Below are 26248 nucleotides of genomic sequence, written 5' to 3'. Positions count from 1 at the left end.
GGGCCCCGCGGCGCAGGCAGTCGGGGCGCGCGGCTGCAGCGGCGGAGCCCGAGCCGGGAGCGGGAGCGGCAGCCGGATCGCAGCCTGCGGGGCCCGCCGCAGCCATGGGCAACCGCGGCATGGAAGATCTCATTCCTCTGGTCAACCGGCTGCAGGACGCCTTCTCTGCCATCGGCCAGAACGCGGACCTCGACCTGCCGCAGATCGCCGTGGTGGGCGGCCAGAGCGCCGGCAAAAGCTCGGTGCTCGAGAATTTCGTAGGCAGGTAGGCGCAGCGCGCCCCAGGGCGCCGACCCCCGGGATCCCTGGAATCCCCACCCGGGACACCGACGGTGCGGCGACCTCGCAGCCCCCGACGCTGCACTCGCGGCCGGCGCGCCCCCCACCCCCAGCCGGAGCGAGGCGGCCCTCCCCCCACCGCGAGAGCCCCTGGGGCAGCAGCGCCCCCCGGCTTAGTCTGCAAACGTCTCCGGCTGCGGAATCACGCCCCCTCCTCCGCCCCATCCTTTAGGGCAGACAGCGCTCTGCCAGAAGCCCCGGGCAGAGGGTTGACCCCCACCCCCAACATGGGCACGGAGAGAGCCCTCATTACTCAGCGCCTCCGTTGGGCTTGGGGAGTCCCTTGGAGCGGGCAGCACCCGGGGGCAGTGTCCCCCACACCGGGCTCTATGGGGGGGACAGCCCTCTACCCCCATGGGAATTCTTAAGCTGTGGTGTTGGGGGGGACAGCCCCCACACCCCGGCCCCTAGAAGAGGACGTAGTCCTCTGGGCATTGAGGACCCGGCACAGCTTCCCCCGGCACACACACCTCTGCGGCTCCCGCCGCCATCCGTGCGCAGCACAGTGGAGGGGGAGGCGCGGGCTGCAGGATGAGGAAGGGAAGAGGGGAGGAGAAACCACTTCTGATCCTTTTCTGAGCAGCCGGCCCCTTGCTTCTCCGTGGCCCCTGGGTGGGGGGCGCCTGTCAGTGTCGCCCTCCGCTTGGCCTGGCCAGAGGGATTGTGATGAAGGGAGAGGCGGCAGAGGGCAGAGATGACTAAGACAGGGATGGCGGGAGGGGGGAGCCATTTGCAGAACCTAATCCCCCTCCCGCCTCTGATCCCACAAGGCGCTGGGAGGCCTAGGTGGCGGAGAGGAGAGCAACCGCAAAGACAAAGGGTCTTGGGTTTAGGGGGGCAGTCAGGGTCATGACCCCCAGGCTCCCAGGCACCCCCAAAGGGAGGCAGAAATAGTTTTTCTGGTACTGATGAGAGGAAGGATAGGGGCTCTCCAGGTACTGGAAGTGGGATGGGGGGCTGGGCAGATTGGGGGAGGAGGTGAGAGGGTTCACACTGACCTCTCCCCTTTCATCTCCCCACATCTTCTTCAGAAACCCTTGCTTTCTTCCAATGACCTTCAGGGCCAAAAAAATGACTGGCACATGGGAGAGGGAGGCAGGGGCCCTTCTCCGCAGAGGGACAGCAGTTCTGTCCAAGCCAGGTTCTGCTGCAAAGTCTCAGGCAGGTCACTTGCCCTCTCTGAGCCTCAGTGTCTCTGTCTCTAACGTGGGCAGTGGAACTGGGTGGTTGTTCCTGCCCCTCAAATGTCCTGGGAAACCCATGCTAGCCCTAGAGGTGACAAGGAGAGGGCCTGCCTGGAGCCATGTATGTGTGGGATGTTGGAAGGCCACCGTGGGGGCGGCCGTGCCCATCTGGTCAGCAGAGGGGGAGGCACCCCCTTCTGATCACATGACCCCCCAACCTGCAGAGACACAGGCAAGAGACACAATGTGCCCCTTCCCCAAAGCCCGGCAGTCAGGGATACCCAGCACTTTAGAGTGGACAAGCCATATTCCTCCCTCTCGTCCTTTGAATGTTGGCTGAACTCCTGCTCCATGCCAGGCTGTGTGCTCCAGGCCTGGGGTAAGAAGGGTACCAACTGGTGAATTCAGCCCCCGTCTATCGAGCCCATCCCATGCAGCCCCTATGCTGAGTCCTTCACAGGAGCTACCAAGAAGCACGTACCATCATGCCCATCCTACGGATGAGGAAACTGAGACCCTGGAGGTTAGGTGCCTTGCCCAAGGTCACACATTCAGGAAGGGCGGCAGCTGTTAGACTCCAAACTCCAGTTCCCGATCTCGAGGCTGCCCATCCTCTGAAGGTCACTTCAGAGAGCAGGGCCCTGCACCGGGCACAGGGACATGCAGGTGGGTGGGCCTCCACTTCCCCATCTGTGGGAGGGGGACACTGACAGCCGCTGCCCTGCCTTCCTGAGAGGGTGGCTGTGGGCTCCACCAAGTTCACGGGTGGAAAGGAGCTTGTGTAAACATGCGGGAGGGAGCGTTGATAGCTGATTAGGCTTGGGGACTTCTGCGCCTATCCTCTGCCCTCCTGGAGCCCATGGCGCAGGGGCCAGCCCTGGCCACCGCAGACTTCAGCAAGTACTTGCTTGTTGAGTGGCAGAGCAAGGTATGGTCTGTGCCCCAGGAGGCCTGGGCCCTCTGGCTGCCCTCTGTGCCCCAGTACCCTTGGCCGTGATCCCCGCAGGAGGATGTGCAGGGTGTCCAGATGCAGGGGAGGAGGGCTTAGCTCGATGTGAAGGAGTAGGCGGGAAAGCATTCGAGATCCCCTGAAAGCTAGTGAGAAGGCAGGGGAAACTGAGGCTCAGTGGGCTCCCCCCTCTCAGCCTGCCTGCTCCCTCAAGGGCTCCTGACCTCTCCAACAGGGCTCAGTCCCCAGACTGGTGAGCATGGTAATAGCCACTCTGTCTCCTGGGGCTTCCCAGGAGCCAATGCCCTATGGAAAATGCATCAGAAGGAAAATGCATCAGGGCTGCTCTAGGCACTCAGGAGGATCCTGCTGTCAGCTCTGCAATGGAGGTGGCCTCGCAGCTGCCCGGGACGCTGCTGGAACTTGTCTGGGTCTATGCTATTTCTTCACCAACGCCAATTCATTCAGTCATTTAGCAAACATTTGTGGAGGGTGCATGATGTCTTAGCACTGGGGATTCTATGGTGGAAAAGACAAGGCTCTGCATTCCAGAGGGAGAAACTCAGAAGACAACTGGAAAGTGTGGTCAAAGTCAGGGAAGGGAGCGGGGCTGCTCTCCCCAGGGAGGTCAGAGGTCTCCGGGAGGAGGTGGCATCTGAGATGAGAACCGAGGGATGAGAACCTGTGTAACTCGCCAGGGGTGGGAGAGTTCCTGGCCAAGGGAAAGGGCAAAGGCCCTGGGGTAGGAAAGAATTTGGTGCCTTTGAAGAACAGAAGGAAGCCCCAGTGGCTGGTGTTTGACTAGCAAGAACCTCAGGCCATGAGGAGCCAGGAGTTTGGGTTTATTTTCACTCTTGTGGGAAAATTTCAGTAGTGGAGTGACTTGGGTGGATTCTGTCAAGGGTGNTCGCCAGGGGTGGGAGAGTTCCTGGCCAAGGGAAAGGGCAAAGGCCCTGGGGTAGGAAAGAATTTGGTGCCTTTGAAGAACAGAAGGAAGCCCCATAGGCAGGGGCTAGATCTACAAGCCCCTCAGGCCATGAGGAGCCAGGAGTTTGGGTTTATTTTCACTCTTGTGGGAAAATTTCAGTAGTGGAGTGACTTGGGTGGATTCTGTCAAGGGTGTAACTTGGGGAGGGGGTGAGGGAGAAGGTGAGAGACCAGTGAGGAGGCTGCTGCAGTGGGCAGGGGCTAGTCGGGGGCCTGGACCAGGGTTTTAGCTGCAACAAGAAGGAGAATGGTGGGTGGGTTTCAGGATATATTTTGGAGGAAGTCCCGCTGGTGGATGGATGTGGAGGGTGGGGAAGGAGGAATCAATGATGACTTCTGGGACTTTGACCTGAGCTCCTGGGTGGGTGTTGGTGCCATTAACAGAGTCGTGAAGAGTAAGGAGGAGCAGACTGGGGGGACGGGGGAAGACCAGGGTTGGGTTCTGAACATATTGAGCCTGAGATGCCTGTTAGACTTCTAAGTGGAAGATGTCAGCTGGCAGTTTGGTGATGCAAGTCAGGAGCTCAGGGGGAAGGCGGGCTGGAAAGAAAAATTTGGAAATCGTTGGTGTAGAGATGGGATTTAAACCTGAGAGCAGATGAGCTCATCCCGGGGGTAAGTGTAGACGGGGGAGTGTTTGTGGACGCAGCACAGCCTGCCTTTCATGAACAGATGCCTGGTGCCCTAGGCCAAAGGGGCCTCCTTGCTGTCTCTCCAGCTCCTCTTTATCACCCCCGCCCCACTACACGCCCCCCTCCGCCAACAACACTCCGCCAGGGCCAAGAGTGGGTTGTCCTGGGGCGGGCCAAGGCCGGCGGGAACGTGGCAGAGGGGCTGAGAGCATGCTCTGAAGTCAGACCTGCTGGGTTCGAAGCTCAGCTCTGCCACTTACAAGCAGAGAAACCCTGGGCATGTTCTCTAAACCCCACCCAGCTGCTATTTCCTCATCTGTAAAATGGGGATAATAATAGCACATCCCTTGTGAGATGATGGTGAGTCCATGAAGCATTCAAGGAAGGGCCTGGCATAGAAAATGTGCTGGTTCTCTTCCTGCCTGGGCATAGACAGGCAAGCCCTCTGGGATGGTGCGGGCTGGGAGGTGCATTAAGATGGAGGCACGGCGGGGGACCTTCTCCATCTAGGGTAGGGTTGGGGTCCTGGTGAGGGACCCTCTGCCCAGAGCCCAAGGAGCAGCCTGTGGGAAGGGTTTCCCCGTGACTCTGCCTACCCCCCTCCCCCAGGCTTCCTGCCTTCTGCAATGTGCCCTTGTCCCTTCCTCTGCATTCTTTTTTTTTTTTTTGAGACAGTCTCGATCTGTTGCCCAGACTGGAGTGCAGTGGTGAAATCTCATCTCACTGCAACCTCCACCTCTTAAGTTCAGGTGATTCTCCTGCCCCAGCCTCCCGAGTAGCTGGGATTACAGGTGTGCACCACCACGCCCGGCTCATTTTTGTGTTTTTAGTAGAGTTGGAGTTTCATCATGTTGTCCAGGCTGGTCTCAACTCCTGACCTCCGGTGATCCACCCACCTCAATCTCCCAAAGTGCTGGGATTACAGGTGTGAGCCATGGCGCCCGGCCCCTTCCTCCACATTCTATCCCAGCATGGGCATGGTGCTGGTCTCTGGCCTCTGAGAGCCCCTCTCTTTGTTAAACCTAGCTTTTCCCAGGGGAGACAGCCCACTCCCCACTGTTAAGTTCTGTCTCTTCCTCCAAACATGTTGGGATGCATCATAGTGGTCCCATTTCTCAGATTTGGAGATAGAGGCCAAAGAATATTAGTGGATAAATGAGACATCCTAGGCAGAGTGCTGATGACCTGGAGGGGGCAGAGGGAATTGACGCTTCCTTGGCACCTGCCATGTGCCAGGCCCTGAGGATAGAGCTGTGAACCAGCCGTACCCATCCTGCTTGGGGAGGTTTGCAGCTGATCGGGGCAGACAGACGTGAAATCCACAAAGAGCTCGTTTGTTGTGTGTTCTTCTGAAGGAGTCTGCTACTGTGTTGCAAGGAGCCTGACATTGAGGGGAAGGGAACTTTCTGGGCCATCAGAAGGCCCCCTAAGGAGGTAGCATTTAAGACTGGACATGAACAAGACTAGGACATGGTCAAGCTAAAGCATGGACTGCTGCAGGTGCAGGGACCGGCCTGAGCAAAGGGCTAGGGTGAAGAGAGCCCAGGGGGTCTGAGAACCCGGATGAAGGGTGAAGGGTGGAGTGGCTGAGGAGCAGAGGCCAGAGGTGAGACCAGGAGGGTTGAGGAACCGGGGTTTGAGGGACCTGTTAGGGGTCCTTTGACAGCCGCCCACCCACCCGGAGAGCTGCCACATTCTGCTCCAGTCTGCATGCTCCTAGCATGCACAGAATGTGCTGGGATGCATGGAAATGCACGCATCTGCAGCCGGGACATCCTCTCCAAACCCACGCCCCACCGTGGCCCAGAAGAGCTGGGAGTGAAAGGTGACCCTGGCAGACAGTATCTGATCCCGGCACCAGGAGAATTGAGTTTCCCAGGCCCTGGCTGGGTCAGAGGGTCAGATGCAGGGAAGGGGGCACAAGTGGGCGAGTGGAGAGGGTGGGCAGGGCAGGAGTGGAGGAAGCAGGTCATGGGCACAGTGCTGTCAGGCGTGGAGAAGCAGACGCCCACGTGCCATATGCCTGTGTATTCCAGTTATAAATCAAGCTGAGGAATTGCTAAATGCAATGCATTCTGCCCTCCCACCACAGCAAATGCACCTTCATCACAACCTGGCCAGCTGGGTTAGAATTCAGAACTTCGGACTCCTTGGAGTTCCGTGATGTATGTGGAGGCGTGGGGACAGGTGGCCCCTCTCCCCGGGCTGCCCCGTCACTTCCCTCTTTATCCCTCCAGGGTTGACTCGTGAACACCGCAGCCCACATATCCCAGCTCCAGAAAGGACCCCCCTTGGGCCTGGGCTGGACCCCCCTTGGTCCTGGGCAGTGGGCTTGGAACTGCTTGAGAGGGAATCCTGGGGCACCTGAGTGTAGCCTCTGAGGGGAGCACAGGCTCCAGCTGGGCACCTTTCTTTGCCCCATGGGGAAGGTAAGGCCAGAGGAAGTCCAGAGAGGGACCCCTAAGGTGTAAGTCTGGGGCTAAGGGCTCCAGTTTCCAGGTCTAAGAGCAGTACTGGCGTCTACTATCATTCAGTGTTTTTGTTTTGTTTTGTCTATTTTGTTTTGTTTGAGACAGGATCTCACTCTGTCACCCAGGCTGGAGCGCAGTGGGGAGAGCTTGGCTCACTGCAGCCTTGACCTCCCGGGCTCAAGCCATCCTCCCACCTGGGGACAACAGGCATGTGCTACCAAGTCCGGCTAACTTTTTCATTTTATTTTTTATATAGATGGGGGCTCACCATGTTGCCCAGGGTGGTCTCAAACTACTGGGCTCAAGTGATCGTCCCACTTCGGCCTTCCAACCAGGTTTTTATTTTTATTTATTTAGCATTAGTAGTAGTATTATTTGAAACAGTGTCTTGCTCGGTCACCCAGGCTGGAGTTCAGGGGCACAATTTCAGCTCACAGCAACCTCCACCTCCCAGGTTCAAGCGATTTTCCTGCCTCAGCCTCCCAAGTAACAGACTACAGGTGCCTGCCACCATGCCTGGCTAATTTTTGTATTTTTAGTAGAGATAGGGTTTCACCATATTGGCCAGGCTGGTCTCGAAGTCCTGACCTCAGGTGATCTGCCCACCATGGCCTCAAAAACTGCTGGGATTACAGGCATGAACCACCAGGTTTTTAGATGGCAAAAATGACACAGAGAGGGGAGGGAACCTGCCTAAAGTCACACAGCAATTGAATCAGAGGCAGGCCAGGAACAAGCATGTGTCTCCTGCCTCCAATCCACACCTCTCCATGTTTCTGTCTACCCTATTCCCCACCCCAGCCCCACCCGTGTGCGCACACACCTACACATCTCAGTGTCTCCTCCTCTCCTCCTCTTCCTGGGTGACTCTCTGGCACTCTTACCCATTCCCTGGAATGAAATCTGGCTAAGAAACAGGAATCGTTTGGAGAAGTCAGGCCTAGCAACTTAGAATTACTATGTGCAACAGAAAGAAAAAAAAAGTAATATTGAGCTTGGAAGATGTTCAAAATATTCTCCTAAATGGCATCTTCCCAGTCCCCTGGCCAGAGGCCCCGAGATCAGCTACCTGCTCGCTGGCCCGCCCTCCCCATCCGCCTCCGTCTCCGTGGAGTCTGCCCAGTTCACTCCTGTCTACCTCAAACTCCAGCCCCTGTCTTGGCCACAGAGGAGCTTCCTCCCTTCCCCCCAACCCATCCCCCACCCAACAGCATGGATCTCTCTCCAGCCTCCCAATCTGCCTTCCTCTGCCTGAAGCCCTTTTTGGACTCCCTGCCCTCAAAACCGAACCCCAGCACCTGAGTTGGGCCTCTGAGGACTGACTACCCAGTCCTGCTTCCTGTCAGCCGCTGCCTCCTGGCCTACCTGAATATCTTACATTTCACGGAAAAACTAGGGCTGTGCCCTCTCTCTCACTCTCCTGGGGTGCTGTTGCATATGCTGTTCTCTTGCCTGGAAGCTTCTTTCTTTTCCTTTTTTTCTGTAGAGACAGGGCCTTGCTATGTTACCCAGGCTGGTCTCAAACTCCTGGCCTCAAGTGATCCTCCCACTTCAGCCTCCCAAAGTATTGGGATTACAGGTTTCAGCCACCATGCCTGGCCCCTGGCCTTGTCTTCCTCTTTCACTGGGTCTTTCCTCCAAGTCACATCAGCCAACACCTCCTCTGAGATGCCTTCCCTGATCACTCTCTCCAGCCATGACCTGGCCCTCCCTGTGTGGGGTAGGGCTTTGTTTTCTCCCAGATGGGAAGCTGTAGAGGACGAGAGAAGCCCGTTACCTTGGGCTCAGAGCTCCGAGGGCAGCTTCAACCATGGTTAATATTAACATCGTACCTCATTATGACTGTGTTACTCTTTAATCACTCTGTCTCACATGCCTCTCTTCTTATATCAGGGAAAGGAGGCCACTAGCCAGGGTAGGGAGAAAAATCTCAGCAGGTAAATGCACCCTCACACCCAACCTGGGTCCCCATTTCGAAGGAATGCAGTGCAGCAGCACATAAAGCACACAGCACATGGCACGTGCTCGGGAACTAGGACCCACCAATGGGCACCCCCTGTTAGGTCCTTCCACAGCCAGGACCTCAGGGCATTCCCTCAACAGGTCTATGAGGGAGCTGCTGGCCCATGTCCTATTTCACTGATGGGAAAACTGAGGTTCAGAACAGGGAGGTAACTTAGTGGCCGAGCTGGGGTTCCTTCTCATTAAGATGCTGGTGATGAGAAATAAGGACCCATAGCTGGGCGAGGTGGCGCACACATGTAGTCCCAGTTATTGGGAGGCTGAGGTGGGAGGATCGCTTGGGCTCAGGAATTTGAGGCTGTCGTGAGCTATGATCGCACCACTGTACTCCAGCCTGGGTGACAGAGCAAGACCCTGTCTCTAAGAAAGAAAGAAAGACAGAGGATCCAGATGTAGCTGTATATTTAATAACTCTGGAAATGTCTATGATATGTTAGGTGAATAGAGAAGCTATCAAAGGGTGGATAACACAGTGTGCCTGTGGGCATTCGAGAGGCATGTGATCTCCCCTTTCTGAGCCTCAGTTTCTTCCCCTGTAACATGGGGAAACTGATCACTCTGACCTCACACAGCCATGCAAGGATCAATTCTCCTTTCTTTCCTCTTTCTTTCTTTCTTCTTTCTTTCCTTCCTTCCTTCCTTTCTCTCTCTTTCTCTTTCTTTCCTTCTTTCTTTCTTACTTTTTCTTTCTTTCTCTTTCTTTTTCTTTCTTTCCTTCCTTCCTTCCTTCCTTCCTTCCTTCCTTCTTTCTTCTCTCCTTCTCTCTCTCCTTCTCTCTCTGTCCCCCTTTTTTTTGATGGAGTCTCGCTCTGTCACCCAGGCTGGAGTGCAATGGCACGATCTTGGCTCACTGCAACTTCCACCTCCTGGGTTCAAGCAATTCTCCTGCCTCAACCTCCTGAGTAGCTGGAATTACAGGTGCACACCACCACACCCCCCTTCCCTGCCCCCCCGCCCCACTAATATATATATATTTTTTGAGACAGAATCTCGCTCTGTTGCCAGGCTGGAGTGCAGCAGCATGATCTCAACTCACTGCAACCTCCACCTCCCAGGTTCAAACTATTCTCCTATCTCAGCCCCCCAGGTAGCTGGAATCACAGGCACCTGCCACCATGCCCAGCTAGTTTTTGTATTTTTAGTAAAGAGAGGGTTTCACCATGTTGGCCAGGATGGTCTCAATCTCTTGACTTCATGATCCATCTGCCTCGGCCTCCCAAAGTACTAGGATTACAGGCATGCACCACCGAGCCCAGCTAATTTTTGTATTTTAGTAGAGATGGGGTTTCACCATGTTGGTCAGGCTGGTCTCAAACTTCTGACCTTGTGATCTGCCCACCTCGGCCTCCCAGAGTGCTGGGATTCCAGGCGTGAGCCGCCACGCCCGGCCAGATGTCGATTTTCTTAAACAGCTTTATTGAAGTATAATTTACATGACATAAAATTCACCCATTTTAAAGGCACAATTCAATGATTTTTAGCATATTTACAGAGTTGTGCAACGATCATCACAATCTAATTTTAGGATATTTCCATCACCCTAAAAAGAAATCTTGTGCTGATGTAGATTTTCAAGTCTCTGGCAGAGTCCCTGGCTGGCAGTCAGCAATTCATCGGTTTAACCATGATGATGATTATTAATGATAAAATGTTTACAGTGGCTCTCACCAGGTGTTGGGATGACGATTGGCTTTTATATTTTTTAATATTTCACTTATTTTCTGAATCTTTTTTTGGAGGGGGACAGAGTCTCTCTCTGTCACCCAGACTGGAGTGCAGCGGCTGGATCTCAGCTCACTGCAACCTCCACTTCCCAGGTTTGAGCGATTCTCCTGCCTCGGCCTCCTGAGTAGCTGCGACTACAGGTGTGTGCCACCACACCTGGCTAAGTTTTGTATTTTTAGTAGAGGCAGGGTTTCACCATGTTGGCCAAGCTGGTCTCAAACTCCTGACCTCAGGCAATCCACCCGTCTTGGCCTCCCAAAGTGCTGGGATTACAGGCATCAGCCATCCCACCCGGCCATTTTCTGAATCTTTTTAACTGGAGAACATATGTTGTTTTGTTTTGTTTTAAGACAGAATCTTGCTCTTTCGCCCAGTGCAATGGCATGATCTCGTCTCGCTGCAACCTCTGCCTCCCGGGTTCAAGTGATTCTCCTGTCTCTGCTTCCTGAGTAGCTGGGATTACGGGTGCCTGCCACCACGCTGGGCTAATTTTTGCATATTTAGTAGAGACAGGGTTTCACCATGTTGGCCAGGCTGGTCTCGAACTCCTGACCTTGTTATCCGCCCGCCTTGGCCTCCCAAAATGTTGGGATTACAGGCATGAGTCACTGTACCCAACCATTTTCTGAAACTTTTTAACTGGATAACATATTATTTTAAAAATTAGAGGCAAAAGAGATCTATTTCCATTTTGAAAATATAGTCAACACTTGGATGGATGGGAGGAAAGAAGGAAAGAAGGGAGGGAGGGAGGGAGAGAGGGAAGGAGGGAGGGAGGGAAAGAAAGCAGGCAGGATGGGAGAATAAGGAACAAGGGAAGGTAAAAGGCTCTGCTTAATAGGGAGAAAGGTTGCTGTGGAGAGCGCGCCTACCCCGAGTCAGGAGCCCTGGGTACCGGTCCTACCTTGTCACCAACTTGCACCATGATCTTGGGCGAGCTCTTCCTCTTTTGTGCCTCAGTTTCTACTCCTGCACAATGAAGCCGATGGTAGAGCTCATCTTCCATCTTTTGGTCAGTGCAGGTGTCCTGAGAGTCTGCCACATGCCAGACCCGTGCTGGCTGCTGGGATATTGTGACAAACAGGTCTAGCCCAGTCCCTGCTCCCGGGGCCATCAGAACATCAAGGAAAGCCAAGGCCAGAACTGCCCTGCAGTGTTCAAACCTCAGCTTGAAATTCATGAGCTGTGATGTGGGCCTCGCCCAGAGCCTCCTGGGGCAGCGGGAACAGAAAGGGTCTTGTTGCCTGGGGGCAGCCTCAGCTCCTCCCACCAGTATTTCCTGGCCCACCCACTCCCTTTCTGGCACCCCAGCTCCCTGCTTCAGAGGGCGCTCCTGCCCACCCCCCTTGCCTTCTATGTCCAGGGTCAAGATCTGGCTGGAAATATCCTGCCTTCACCCCCACTCTGGCTGCCAGGCTCCAGGAAACCCACCTTCCAACTCTCTCACTGCTGCCCCTTCTGGTGATGAGCTGTGGGAGTCCAGCCCATGCTCTCAGCACGCCCAGCAAGCTGTCATTATTTATAATCATAGCAGCCACGATTGGTTCAGTCATCAGCTCATATAAGCCTCACAGCAACCCATTTTACTGATGTGGAAACTGAGGCTCAGAGAGGCATGGTCATTTGTCCACTGCCACACAGCTCCTACATGACAGCTGGGACTTTCAATGTTGGGTCCATCTGACATCAGAGCTCAAGAAAGAGGAGGCACAGAAGAATGACCAGCACTAGGCGCACGCCCAGTTAAGCACGTTACTTCCTGGCATCATTTGCATTCGGCAGGGCCTGGAAACCAGGATCCCAAGCTCTGGCCCCAAGTCTCAGGTCCTAGAGTAGGGGTAGGGGTCATGTCAGCCCTTGGGTTCAGTTTCTCCAGACCCCTCTCAGGGTGACAGCGCCAGTTCAGACAGGGAGTGTGGCATTTGAGGGTCCTGAGAGGTGTTTATTTTGTCTCCCCACGCTTGAGGTTTGAAGGTGCCTCTGCAGATGGCCAGGCACGGCCCCCCTGGGAATGCGCCATCTGCTCCAAATGAGTGGGGAGAGCTGGCATGCCAGCAGCCGCCCCCCAACACCAGGCACAGCACGTGGCCTCTGAGGCTGGTGGGCCTGACACTTTTCTCTGGGCACCTGTTCTGTCCTCCCTCAGCCTAACCAGGAGCTGGAGGCTGGATCTGGTCCAGATCCCCACTGGGGGGAAGGAGGGGCACCCAGGGGACCCTTACAGCACTAAAGTGGGATGGTGTGTCCAGGTGAAAGGGAAGAGCTAGGGAGCTGCTGAGTCATGCACATTCCTTTCAGTGTTGCCTGGGCACCTACTACGTGCGGGGCCTGTGCCAGGCAGGAACCTGGAAGTGAGCAAAGAGCTCTCTTTTGAGACCTGGTGACCTGCTGGTCTCCCCCACTGTCTGTCCAGGCGTGAGGCTGGAAAGTAGACCTCCTGGGTCCTAACACCAGTCACCAGGCCAGGGAAAGGTCAATATAGGATTCAATGCAGGAGCCAGCCTGGCCCTGGCTCCTCAGCACGGGGCAGGTGGTCCTCAAACTTGACAGGGAGTATGGAAACCACCTGAGGATCTGTTTAAAATCTGGATTCAGCCTCCCTGCGAAGCCCCCTTGAGATTCTAGCCCAGCATGCCTGGGGAGCATGTGTCTGGACAGGTTACCCAGGGCATTCTGATGCAGGCCTCGTGAGGGCTTCACTTTGAGAACCTGGGCCATGGCAGAGATGGGCCACCTCCCCATCTGGGCACCAGGAGATCTTGGCCCTGGGAGGGGCTTGACCCCCAGCCATGGCCCTGCCTCCAGTCTCTACTTCCCAGAAGCTACTTGTCCTTTAAGCAGCCCTTGGGAGGCAGTGGGCAACTGGCCCAGACCCTGACCACCTAGCATTCTCGCCAGCTGGGCCCTGGGCTCCCCGCACCCCCTATGTGGCACCTTGGAGACCTCCACCCGCAGGCCCACCAGGGCTGTATGGGCCCATCTGCTCAAGGAGAGGCCTCTCGGGAAGGAACTCCGGGAAAGTCCATGTCTCTGTGTGGGGGGCTGTCTGTGGGGAGTCCCATCCTTTCCAGCCCCTCCTGTAGTTTCCATGGCAGTTACTGTTGCCATGGTATTGCTGGGTGAGGAGCTGGTGGAGAAGAGGGTGGACCCCCGGCCCCCACACCCACCCCAGCTTCTATGAGAACAGCTGCTCTATCTCCACAGCCCTGGGGGACTCCCAAAACTGGAAGTCACGCCCCCAAAGAAGTCTTTGAGTAAAGGATGGGAGAGATCGAGACCGGAAGTCCTCCCACCCACCCCCAGCCAACCGCCTCCCTCTGTGCCGCCTGGCACACCTCTGTTCTAGCACACACCACACTGCATTGCATTATCTGTTTACTTGTCTGTCTCTCCCACCACACTGTGAGTTCCTCAGGGTGGGAACTGTCTGACTCATCATCTCCCATCCCCAGAGCCTGGCACAGGGCCGGGCACAGACTGAATTTAACTGAATTACATAAAAAGCCAAGTCTGGCTTCTTGGGTTTGAGGCAGCACCTTTGAATGGGGAAGCTCCCAGGCTGAGGGTCCAACAGACACTCAGCTTTGAATCCCCGCTCGGCTGTGTGACCTTGGGTGAGTCACTTCACCTCTCTGAGCCTCAGCTGCTTCCTCCATAAAATGATAATCTCTATACTGGAGCACAGATTCGAGGACTTGGGGATTCAATCAGAATTTATTGAGTGCCCCTTGTGTGCTAAGCCCTGTCCTAGGCATTGAGATACAGTGGCAGACAGAAAGAGGCTGCCCTGTCCTAAAGCTCACTGTCTGGCAAGAATGATGAATATACATGGGGCTTACCATCCTTCTCTTTCTCCAGCATAGTTCCTGACTCCTCCCCAGCATCCTGTGCTTCCCCAGAGGTGGGGCAGTGGAGAGGCTTCAAGAGGGGGCTTTGAGCCTAGGAGCTCTGGGTCTAGTCTGTTGTATGAAAGACCCTTTGCTACTGACCCTGGGGTGAAAGAAGACTTATGAGTCTGGGTCAGGCTCTGGGCTGGGGGCAAGAGACTGGGTTCCGCCTCTGGCTCTGTAGAGACTGTGTGTGTCTTTTTCCCTCCCTGGGCATCTCCATGAGTAAGGCGCTGGCTGTGTCTCAATGGTCCCTCGGGCTTCAGCCTGCCCCCACCCCTTTCCTGGGCCTTGGGGATCCCATGACTGGCAATTCTGACAGTCTTATTCCTGGAGAGGCTTTCACCCTCGTGCTTGTGCCAGCCTGGAGGGCAGTGCAGAGGGTGGTAGATGAAAAGAGCTGACTGGACAGAGAACTGGCACCCACAAGAGTCAGCCAAAAGGACAGCTGAGCTTGTCATCAGCACGAACAACTGTCTGAGCTACAGATTGTCAGGTCTGGGGACAGGGGACGACTTTGAGACCCCTCAGTTCAGTCCTGCAAAGGGGGCTGAAGGGCATGGGAGTCTCACTGCAAAGTCAAATAGATCTGAGACTAGGGTCTGCTCTGCCAGGTACTGGCTGTGCAACCTGAATGTCTCTAAGCTGCAGTTCCCCCATCTGCAAAATGGGGGTAATAACAGCACCTGCCTCATGGGGCTATGGTATGGAGCCCTACTAAGAGCCTGGCATGCAGTAGGCACTAAAAAGCATGAGTCCTTTATTTATTTATTTTTTTCTTTTAAGACAAAGTTTCGCTCTTGTTACCCAGGCTGGAGTGCAGTGGCACAACCCTGGCTCACTTCAACCTCCACCTCCTGGGTTCAAGTAATTCTGCCTCAGCCTCCAGAGTAGTTGGGATTACAGGCGTCCACCACCACGTTCAGCTAATTTTTTTGTATTTTTAGTTTCATCATGTTGTCCAGGCTGGTCTCGAACTCCTGATCTCAGGTGATCCATCCGCCTCGCCCTTCCAAAGTGCTGGGATTACAGGTGTGAGCCACTGTGCCAGCTTTTTTTTTTTTTTTTTTTTTTTTTTTTTTTTTTTTTTTTTTTTTTTTTTTTTGCTCTTGTGGCCCAGGCTGGAGTGCAATGGCGAAATCTTGGCTCACTGCAATCTCCACCTCCTGGAATTACAGGCATGAGCCACTGCACCCCACCCATGAGTCCTTTTCCTTGCCACCTCCTTCCCCTGCTTCTTCAGCCATAGCCATATGGGGTCTGGGGAAGGGGAAGTGAGATGCTGTCCTGCCCCACAGCGGAAGGGAGGGGAGAAGTTACAGTTCTGTTTCCTGGGATCCTCTCTGTGGGCACTGGACGCATAGGCATGTAGGACACCCCGTGCCTCAGTTTCTCCGGGACTGAATGGCAGTGGCTGGGTTGGGGCAGGGACTTCTTGTTGGCTCAAAACCAACACAGGGCATATCTAGGAGTTGATCCAGTCTCTTGGCAGCTCAGATGCATAAATTCTGTGACCCAGGGGACTTGAGGAAGAGTCTTTTCCACCTTTCTGGGCTGCCATTTCCCCTTAGGGACCTGAAGCCCTTGGGCTAAGAAGCGGTGGCGCCAGCACTTTGGAGGGAGCTTTGGCTCTCCCAGGGAGGACAGGTACCCCTGGGACAGAGGGAACCCTCTCATATCTTGACCCTCCTTTAACCTCCAACTCATTGCAGGGACTTCCTACCTCGAGGATCTGGCATTGTCACCCGACGTCCCCTGGTCTTGCAGCTGGTCAATGCAACCACAGGTACGTGCCCTCCTTCATCAGCAGCCAGGCTTGCCCACTTCAGCCTCTCCGCTGTCCCCAAGCTGAGGGTCAGCCTGGCCACAGAACTTGCTTGCTGTGGGACTGTGGGCCTCGTTCCCCTTAGGGACGGTAGGGATCAAAATACACAATGGGGACGTGGGTGGTTCCGCTTGGGTGTGTTTAGGGGGCTCTATTACCGGCGGGAGATGAAAACCCCCAGGTGGGGTTCCGGACCTTGATGCCTACTGCCCTTCCCCTGCCCGCTTCTGGGGCAGAATATGCCGAGTTCCTGCACTGCAAGGGAAAGAAATTCACCGACTTCGAGGAGGTGCGCCTGGAGATTGAGGCCGAGACCGACCGGGTCACTGGCACCAACAAAGGCATCTCGCCGGTGCCTATCAACCTCCGCGTCTACTCGCCGCACGGTGAGGACCCCGGCCCCGCCCCAACCTCTAAAAATCCTTTTCTTGGCCACTCCCCTTTGCGTGCCTTGCTTCTCCTGCAGACTCCGCCCCTAGAGCGACCCTGCCTCTGCCTCATCCTATTCCAAGCTCCACCCTGCCATGATCCCGCCCACTTCCGGCCACGCCTCCAACAGCAGCCACTTTCGCCCAGAGATTTCCTCGTCCCGCCCACCTGCCACCCTGCTCCCAAGAGGATCCTGCAAGCCTCCTCCTTATTCCTTAACACCCCCACGGCCACGCCCCCCGCCTTGAGCCCGCCCTCTCACCGCCCTGTCCAGTGCTGAACCTGACCCTGGTGGACCTGCCCGGAATGACCAAAGTCCCGGTGGGGGACCAACCTCCCGACATCGAGTTCCAGATCCGGGACATGCTTATGCAGTTTGTCACCAAGGAGAACTGCCTCATCCTGGCCGTGTCCCCCGCCAACTCTGACCTGGCCAACTCTGACGCCCTCAAGGTCGCCAAGGAGGTGGACCCCCAGGGTAGGTTCCCAGCCGGTGGCCAATGCGCAAAGCCCCAGACTTGGGGGCTGTCTATTCTTAGTGTAAGGGGGAGCCTCTGAAGGATCTAAGAATGGTGGTGGGATCAGATTCGTACCTTTAAAAATCATTTTGGGGGTGGGGCATGGTGGCTCATGTCTGTAATCCCAGCACTATGGGAGGCCAATGTGGGAGGATCGCTTGAGCCCAGGAGTTTGAGACAAGCCTGGGCAACATAATGAGTCCCCCATTTCTACAAAAAAATTTAAAAATTAGCCGGGCATCATGGTGCATGCTTGTGATCCCAGCTACTTGGGAGGCTGAGGTGGGAGAATCACTTGAGCCCAGGAGGTCAAGGCTGCAGTGAGCGTTAATTGCACCACTGCAGTCCAGCATGGGCAAGAGTGAGGCTCTGTCTCAAAAAAAGAAAAAAAGGCCAGATGCAGTGGCTCACGCCTGTAATCCCAGCACTCTGGGAGGCCAACATGGGAGGACCGCTTGAAGCCAGGAGTTAGAAACCAGCCTGGCAACAAAGTGAGACCCCATCTCTAACAAATAAAAAAAAGAAGAAGAATGAGGGCCAGGTGAGGTGGCTCATGCCTGTAATCCCAGCACTTTGGGAGGCTGAGGCAGGCAGATCACGAGGTCAGGAGATCGAGACCATCCTGGCTAACACGGTGAAACCCTGTCTCTACTAAAAAAACAAAAAAGTAGCCAGGCGTGGTCGAGGGCGCCTGTAATCCCAGCCACTCAGGAGGCTGAGGCAGGAGAATCACTTGAACCCAGGAGGGGAGGCGGAGGTTGCAGGGAGCCGAGATCGCGCCACTGCACTCCAGCCTGGGTGACAGCAAGATTCTGTCTTAAAATAAATAAATAAATAAAAATCTTTTTGGCTACCCTGTGGAAAATGAATAAAGAGGGAAGAGGAGGCAGTGAGTGGGCAGGGGGCTGAGGAGAGCAGGGAGTCAGGAGTGGGAGTGCCTGGAATCCTGTGTGAGAGCCAGTGCAGCTATAGACGGCCCTCCTGCTGGTACCCCCAGGCCAGCGCACCATCGGGGTCATCACCAAGCTGGACCTTATGGACGAGGGCACAGATGCCCGTGATGTGCTGGAGAACAAGCTGCTCCCCCTGCGCAGAGGTAAACAGGCCACACCCCTGACCCACTCCCCAGCCCTTCCCTGTCCCTCTCCTCCCCTTGAGACTGGTTGCCCTGACCTTGATGCTGTTCACAGGCTACATTGGGGTGGTGAACCGGAGCCAGAAGGACATTGATGGCAAGAAGGACATCACGGCCGCCTTAGCTGCTGAACGAAAGTTCTTCCTCTCTCATCCATCTTACCGCCACTTGGCTGACCGTATGGGCACGCCCTACCTGCAGAAGGTCCTCAATCAGGTAGGCGACCAAGTCAGGATGGGGTCTGGGGAAACAAGCATGAGAACAGAATAATTGAAGTGTGTTCTGACAGTGACCAGCAGAGGTTAGCCTCCCCGGGGTTCAGATAAACAAACTGAGACTCAGAAAAGAGAAGCAACTTGCCCACAGCCCCACAGCCAGGTAGCAGCAAAGCTTTGCTGACATTTCCCTGTCTGGGACCTGCCAGGGAAGCCCTGCAAGTCTCCCACACAGAGAAGACCAAGACCAATGTGGAGGTGTCATGGGGAAGCGCTTGGGTTTGGGGACCAGGATTCAATTATACCTGGCTGAAGACCTTAACAGGGAATCCCAGGGGCTTCCCCAGGATATTTCTCCATCTGGAATGGAGAATGGGGCATCCACAACTGAAGCATGTGTGCGTGTGTGTGTACATGTGTGTGTGCCTGTACACATGTGTGTGTCTGTCTGTCTATCTGTGTAGGCAAGACCTGTGTTCCAATCCCAGCTTTGTCACTCCACCACTGAGATGCTCTCCGGTTCTCTGAGCCTCTCTTCCTTTCCTTCCTTCCTTCCTTCCTTCCTTCCTCCCTCCCTCCCTCCCTCCCTCCTTCTCTTCTCTTTTCTTTCTCTTTCTTTCTTTCTTTCTTTCCTTCCTTCCTTCTTTCTTTCTTTCTTTCTTTCTTTTTTTCTTTCCTTCCTTCCTCCCTCCTTCTCTTCTCTTTTCTTTCTCTTTCCTTCCTTCCTTTCTTCCTTTCTCTCTTTCTTTCTTTCTTTTTTTCTTTTCTTTCCTTCCTCCCTCCCTCCCTGTCTCCCTCCTTCCTTCCTTCTTTCTCTTTCCTTCTTTCTTTCTTTTTTAGATGAAGTCTCCCTCTGTTGCCCAGGATGTAGTACAATGACCCCATCTTGGCTCACTGCAACCTCCACCTCCTGGGTTCAAGTGAATCTTCTGCCTCAGCCTCCAAAGTAGCTGGGATTACAGGCACACACCACCACGCCTAGCTAATTTTTGTATTCTTAATAGAGACAGGGTTTCACCATGTTAGCCAGGCTGAACTTGAACTCCTGACCTCAAGTGATCTGCCCATCTTGGCCTCCCAAAGTGCTGGGATTACAGGTGTGAGCCACCATGCCCAACCTCTGAGCCTCCATTTCTGCGTGTGTAAAATGGAAACAATGGGTGATCAGACTTGTTTCACAGAGTCATGATGGCTCAGGGAGATACGGTGTGGGGGCACCTAGTGAGAAAGAGTGCCAGAGCTTGAGAGTGACCTTAAAGGAGGCTTTAAACAGAGGGTGCAGGGGGCAGTCCTCTGGCTACCCCTGCCCTAGATGCACGTCTAAAAATATTAAATTGGGCTGGGTCCAGTGGCTCATGCCTGTAATCCCACCGCTTTGGGATGCCAAGGCGGATGGGTCACTTGAGGCCAAAAATTCGACCAGCTTGGCCAATATGGCAAAACCTTGTCTCTACCAAAAACGCAAAAAATTAGCTGGGTATGGTGGTGCATGCCTGAACCACCTTGAACCCAGGAGGCCGAGGTTGCAGGTTGCAATAAGCCGAGATCGCACCGTTGCATTGCAGCCTGGGTGACAAGAGTGAAACTCCGTCTCAAAAAAAAGAAAAAATAAACAAAAACAAAAATATTAAATTGGTTGAAAGTCAGGAAATTTCAAATACAAATCCAGATTTCTGGTATTATTGAAAATTATGCACTCATTAATTCAACTAATACGCCTCTGCAAGCTCCTTCTATGAACCGACTTTCCTGCCAGTGGCCCGGGTCACAGTGGCAGGGCTGCCCTCCATAGCTCTCCACTTCACCACGTTCACACAGTTCCCCCTGCATCCAAGTTCCTGCCTGGCCCTGTGACCGTCTGTCCTTAACCCTTTCCTCACCCCCACCCCCAGCAACTGACGAACCACATCCGGGACACATTGCCGGGGCTGCGGAACAAGCTGCAGAGCCAGCTGCTGTCCATCGAGAAGGAGGTGGAGGAATACAAGAACTTCCGTCCTGATGACCCCGCACGCAAGACCAAGGCCCTGCTGCAGTGAGGCTCCCCCAGCTCCTGCTCCCATCACTGAATCCCTGCCCCCAGCCTCTCAGCATGGGGCTCTCCCGGAGTTCCCTTCGCTGGGCTGCTCCCGCCCCCTGAGGCCACACCACTTTCCCCCCAGGATGGTCCAGCAGTTCGCCGTAGACTTTGAGAAGCGCATTGAGGGCTCAGGAGATCAGATCGACACCTATGAACTGTCAGGGGGAGCCCGCATTAACCGAATCTTCCACGAGCGCTTCCCCTTTGAGCTGGTCAAGGTAGGTCAGGCAGCCCTGAGGACATGGCTTAGGACTCCCGCCACCCTCACTCAGGACTCTCTTCGTGTGCTTTTGCTGACCCCTACTCCAGAGGCCTTGATACCCAGACCTGGATGTGGGGTGGGCCCTGGCTTGACCTCTCAGGTAGCAGGACAGGCCCTGACCAGCCTTTTCTCTGCTTTTCTACACAGATGGAGTTTGATGAGAAGGAACTCCGAAAGGAGATCAGCTACGCCATCAAGAATATCCATGGCATTAGGCATGTATTGGGGCGTGGGGGGGTGCTGAACCCCAGAAGCAGGGGGGCTGGGACAGAGGCGGAGGGAGTGATGAAGTGGGCCTCCTCAGGAAGGACTGAGAGCTCTGGTCCCCAGTCCTCTCGACCCCCACTTTCTGGCTCCCTGCGTGACAGGCTGCAGCTTGGGGAGGTAGACTGGGGTCATCCCACCTACTGTCACTTGCTGGGCCAATCGGGCACAGCCCAGGGCGCAGTTGGCCAGGGAAATACCCCCTGCAGCTGGGCCCATCCCCAGAGTGAGATACCTCCCTCAATGCCACCCGGGTGACCAGGCAAAGATGCCCAAACCACGAGGTAGGCCCTGCGGTGGAGCATCAAGGTATGAGGCTCTGTCATTTTATGATGACCTGGGACTTCGAAACCCTCCAGGCCCTCCTGTATTCACATTAGCCCAGAGTCAGCCCCATTCCACCCAATCGCCCTCCTTCCGGGCAACCCGTGGAGCAGGAAACAGGATTGGGAGGTGGACTCCGTTCCTTAAAAGCTTAGATCCCCTTCAGGGACCTAGACCTACACGGTGTTCATCCAGCAAATCCACTGGGCAGGAAAATTTAAAGCACCTACCACATGCCAGGCAGTGAACAAGACCCAGTGCCCCTGCTCTCATGCAGGCTCATTGCCAAGGTTTGGCTTGGAATTTACTTCATGATAACTGCACTGGCCAATTCACAGAAGAGAGATCGCTCCCCTAGTCTTAAAACAAAACACTTGGCCGGGCGTGTTGGCTCACACCTATAATCCCAGCACCTTGGGAGGCCGAGGCAAGCAGATCACCTGAGGTCCGGAGTTGGAGACTAGCCTGACCAACATGGATAAACCCCGTCTCTACAAAAAAACCTGGGTGTGGTGGTGCATGCCTGTAATCCCAGCTACTTGAGAGGCTGAGGTAGGAGAATCGCTTGAACCCAGGCGGCAGAGGTTGCGGCCAGCTGAGATTGCACCATTGCAGTCCAGCCTGGGCGACAAGAACAAACTCGGTCTCAAAAACAAAACAAAACACTTTATTCCTGGAAAGGCTCTTATGGAGACCCCAGTTTGGCAATTTTCAAGCCATTTCTGGCCATAGAACTTTCCATATGCACAAACCCTTACGAGGAAGCAGGACTTCTATATCAGATACGTAGTCCTCTCCACCACCTCTTCTGGCCCCAAAGAGCCTCAATTAAAAGCCCTTCATTAGAACCCCTCCCTCCCATTTTACAGCCGGGGACACTGAGGCCCAGAGAGGAGTAGTCAAGGGCCCCTCGGGCAGAGTTCATGGGTTTGGGGAGGGGCCTTGGCCTGGCCCTCCTGGCCGGCACTGGCCTGTGACACTGTGCCCTTCTCCCGCTCCGGGCGTTCAGAACGGGGCTGTTTACCCCAGACATGGCCTTTGAGACCATTGTGAAAAAGCAGGTGAAGAAGATCCGAGAACCGTGTCTCAAGTGTGTGGACATGGTTATCTCGGAGCTAATCAGCACCGTTAGACAGTGCACCAAGAAGGTAACCCGGCGGCCGGGCCAGCCCCCACCGCCTCTGCCCTGCCCTGCACCGCTGCCAGGCGCTCCTTCCCCACATCCCCACCTGCCTCCTCGGTAGCATGTACAGACCTCAGCGGGGTGGGGAGGCAGGCCACCAATGACCAGGAGAGAATGTGCCTCTGAGGGGGCCTCACCCATCCCTGGCTCCCAGGCCTGGGGACCCAGGGATTGGACACGGGTGAGATGGGATGATGGCTGGCTGTTTACCCCAAGAGCCCACCAGGAGCTCCCCCAGCTCAGAGAATAGGGCTTGAGGGGACCCTGAGCCCCCTCCTTGCCCTCAGAGGCGTCATCTTAGGGAGCTCCAGGTAGGGGTCTGGAGAAACCGAGGCCATGGAGACAGGTGAAGTGCAGGGCCTTCTTGGGCACTGCTTGGTGTATCTGGGTGGCCAGAGGGGTGCTGAGGACCAGGACTAGCAGGAACCCTGGCTCCCCACTGTCTTTCATGCTCCCCATCCTCACCTCACCCTCACTCAGGACCCTCACGCAGAGCCTCTCCCTCCCTTCCATCCACATCTGGCCATCCAGAAACAGAGCCCTTTTCCCATCTGCCCCACCATCTGGGCCTCACAAAACCATGCAGGGAGGCAGGGCAGGGAGGACAGTGCCCATTTCACAGCACAAACACTGAAGCTCTAGGAGATCAAGTTTGCCCGAGGTCACAGTCACCAGGAGGTGGCAAAGCTAGTGCTTGAAGCCACGGCTCTGGACTCCCAAGTCCAGTGCTCCTCGATTCCACCTTCCAGCCTCCCTTCCTTTCCTCCCCACTGCTGCCCCAGCCCCTCTCTATCTCCACCTCCACTCTTTCTGTCTTTCCTCCTCTCTTTCTGTCTTTTGGTTCCACCAAACCCCTGTGGAGGAGAGGCAAGGAATGCCCCTTGAAGAGAAAGGGAGGGGCAGGACTAGAGCAGGGAGCTGGAGAATGGAGGTCAGGATGCTGTGCTGCAACCCCAGGAGGCAGCCTCTGCACCATGGTTTATGGGAGTGGAGCCCCCTGGCGTTGTGCAGTGCATGGCCTGGGCAGCTGGATGTGGCAACCCTAGAGATAGGGAATGGTGCTGAGCTTTGGAGTCAGGGTGAAGCAAATTCCAGGGCACTGGGAAGCCTAGAATTAAACAGGATGGGTGGATGAGGTCCTGGCCTTGTCCTGGCCTGGGTCAGCTCCTTAGGAGAACCCAAGGCTGTGGACAAACATGGCACTGGGAGAAAGCAGGCAGCCTCAGTGAGGCTGAGGAGCAGGGGAGCATCCCTGGGGCGAGCATCTGAACTCAGTAGGGGTCTTGTACAGAGCAGGGGCTTGGTCCCTCTTATCCCTGGCCATACCCACGGAGCCCAGGGGATGCTTGGCAGCACCTGGGAGGTGCCGACCCGGGTGGTGGGGGAGGGCCAGCCCCACGCTCACATTGTCTTCTGTTCTCTCTCTCTCTCTATCTGTGTCGGTGTCTCTCTCTCTTCCCCATGCCCGTGCCATCCTTTCCACCCCTGGATTCCTGTCCCTGCTTGGCTTTCACCCACTTCTCCTCCCCACCCGCGGCTGCTCCTCCTCCTGTCCCCACCTCCTCCCCGGGTGCAGGACGGGCCTCTTCACACCTGACCTCGCTTTTGAAGCCACAGTGAAAAAGCAGGTGCAGAAGCTCAAAGAGCCCAGTATCAAGTGTGTGGATATGGTAGTCAGTGAGCTCACAGCCACCATCAGAAAGTGTAGCGAAAAGGTATGACGGCCGCCTGGGCGGGGCTGGACCTGGCCGTCCATTCCTTGTGGTCATGGCCTCCTGTGGGCAGAAAGATCTGCTGAGCAGTCCTCATGGCTACCCACAGGGACCCAGCCCTAGTGTTTCCCGCCAGTTTCTAACCCTGAGTACTTACCCCCATCCCTGCCAGAAGACTACTCCAACCCAAGCATCCTTGGTGGCACCTTTGCATCAATGAGAATGCCAGTGATGAAGGAGATGGCAGCTGTTTACTGAGCACCTACTATGTGCCAAGCATGGGCTAAGTGCTTGCCCTTACTATATAACTCAGTCCTCTCAACCACCCTAAGAAGTGGGTAGTGTTGTTATTCCCATTTTGCAGATGGCAGAACAGAGTCTCAGAAAGGAGAAGCACATTGTGATGCAGATTTAGGAAGGTCAGAGGAAGGGGTCTGAGACCGGGCCTCCTGGGCAGGGGGAGCTGTCCTAGTTCCTTAAAACCAATTTGCCTGAAAGCATATTGGATGACTCACTTTACAATAATCCATGCATGATAGACGGGGGCGGCCTCTTTTGAGTTGTCTGTAACTTTTTAGATGCCTTTTTCCTATTTGTCTGCTTTTGGGCATTTTGAGGATTTTTAGCCAGGTTGTCTAAAACAGTTCCTTCCAGAGGCATGCAAGAGAATTGCCTGCAGGTGCTTCTGCCGCAGGCTGAATCAGAGGTGCTGGGCATTGCCCAGCCTCACCTGTGTCTGCAGGACTTCCCTGTGCAGGTGGGTGGAGGCACATCCACCTTAGTATCAGGTTTCAAGTAAGCATCAATCATCTCCAGTCCTTTTTTTTTTTTTTTTGGATGGAATCTTGCTCTCTAGCCCACACAGGAGTGCAGTGGCGCCATCTTGACTCACTGCAACCTCCACCTCTTGGGTTCAAGCGATTCTCCTGCCTCAGCCTCCCACGTGGCTGGCATCACAAGCATGCACCACCACACCCGGCTAATTTTTGTATTTTTAGTAAAGATGGGGTTTTGCCACATTGGCCAGACTGCTCTTGAACTCTGGACCTCGTGATCCGCCTGCCTCGGCCTCCCAAAGAGCTGGGATTACAGGTGTGAGCCACCACACCCTGCCGGTCTTATGCCCTTTAACTGCTGAGTTGTAGTCCACTGCAGAAATGTGGCATGATTTATATGTTCAGTGTCCTCTTGATGGACATTTAAGTTTCAACATTTTGCATTTTTCTTTGCCTTCACAAACGGTGCTGCAATGAACATCTTTATGGATGTATTTGTAGTACTCATCCCATTTTTTTTTTTTTTTTTTTTTTTTTTTTTTTTTTTTTTGAGGCGGAGTTTCACTCATGTTACCCAGGCTGGAGTGCAATGGCGCGATCTCGGCTCACCGCAACCTCCGCCTCCTGGGTTCAGGCAATTCTCCTGCCTCAGCCTCCTGAGTAGCTGGGATTACAGGCACGCGCCACCATGCCCAGCTAATTTTTTGTATTTTTAGTAGAGACGGGGTTTCACCATGTTGACCAGGATGGTCTCGATCTCTTGACCTCGTGATCCACCCGCCTCGGCCTCCCGAAGTGCTGGGATTACAGGCTTGAGCCACCGCGCCCGGCCTCTTTCTTTCTTTTTTAGAGACAGAGTTTTGCTCTGTTACCCAGTGTGGAGTGCAGTGGCACCATTATAGCTCACTGCAGCCTCAAACTGGGCTCAAGCCAAATCAAGCGATCCTCCCCACTCAGCCTCCCAAGTAGCTGGGACTGCAAGCACGCATCACCACACCCAGCTAATTTTTTTGTTTTTTTGGGTGTTTTTAAGACAGAGTTCCACTATTGTTGCCCAGGCTGGAGTGCAGTGGTGCCATCTCAGCTCACTGCATCCTCCGCCTTCTGGGTTCAAGCAATCCTTCTGCCTCAGCCTCCCAAATAGGTAGGATTACAGAGCACGCCACCATGCTCAGCTAATTTTTTTTTTTTTTTTTTTTGTGAAGTCTCATTCTGTCTCCCAGACTAGAGTGCAGTGGCACAATCTTAGCTCACTGCAACCTCCACCTCCCAGGTTCAAGCAATTCTTCTGCCTCAGCCTCCTGAGTAGCTGGGATTACAGGCATGCAC

The 26248-nt window shown here is 54.9% G+C and overlaps 1 protein-coding gene across 12 annotated transcripts in view; it reads left to right on the top strand.

Annotated features, from left to right (window-relative positions):
* Window positions 1–26248, top strand: part of DNM1 (dynamin 1) — a 51637-nt gene continuing 25389 nt past the window's right edge. For 9 of the 12 annotated variants that reach the window (XR_001831043.2, XR_001831045.2, XR_001831042.2 and 6 more), the window contains exons 1-10: window positions 1–265; window positions 15909–15982; window positions 16258–16407; window positions 16725–16928; window positions 17966–18064; window positions 18159–18319; window positions 20211–20353; window positions 20481–20616; window positions 20808–20875; window positions 24008–24146. Coding sequence is in view for 8 of the 12 variants with exons in the window: in XM_017549009.1 (XP_017404498.1) it covers window positions 105–265; window positions 15909–15982; window positions 16258–16407; window positions 16725–16928; window positions 17966–18064; window positions 18159–18319; window positions 20211–20353; window positions 20481–20616; window positions 20808–20875; window positions 24008–24146 (1335 nt within the window). In the remaining 4 variants the exon portion in view is untranslated. Of the gene's footprint in view, window positions 266–15908; window positions 15983–16257; window positions 16408–16724; window positions 16929–17965; window positions 18065–18158; window positions 18320–20210; window positions 20354–20480; window positions 20617–20807; window positions 20876–22257; window positions 22397–24007; window positions 24147–26248 lie in introns of all 12 variants that reach the window. The other 3 variants (XM_017549008.2, XM_017549010.2, XM_017549014.2) reach the window with 1 other exon arrangement.

This window comes from Cebus imitator, unplaced genomic scaffold (assembly GCF_001604975.1).
Source record: "Cebus imitator isolate Cc_AM_T3 unplaced genomic scaffold, Cebus_imitator-1.0 Scaffold216, whole genome shotgun sequence".
NCBI classification, from domain to species: domain Eukaryota; kingdom Metazoa; phylum Chordata; class Mammalia; order Primates; family Cebidae; genus Cebus; species Cebus imitator.
The sequence above is the reverse complement of the archived record's forward strand: the minus strand, read 5'-3'. Positions and strand labels throughout refer to the sequence as shown.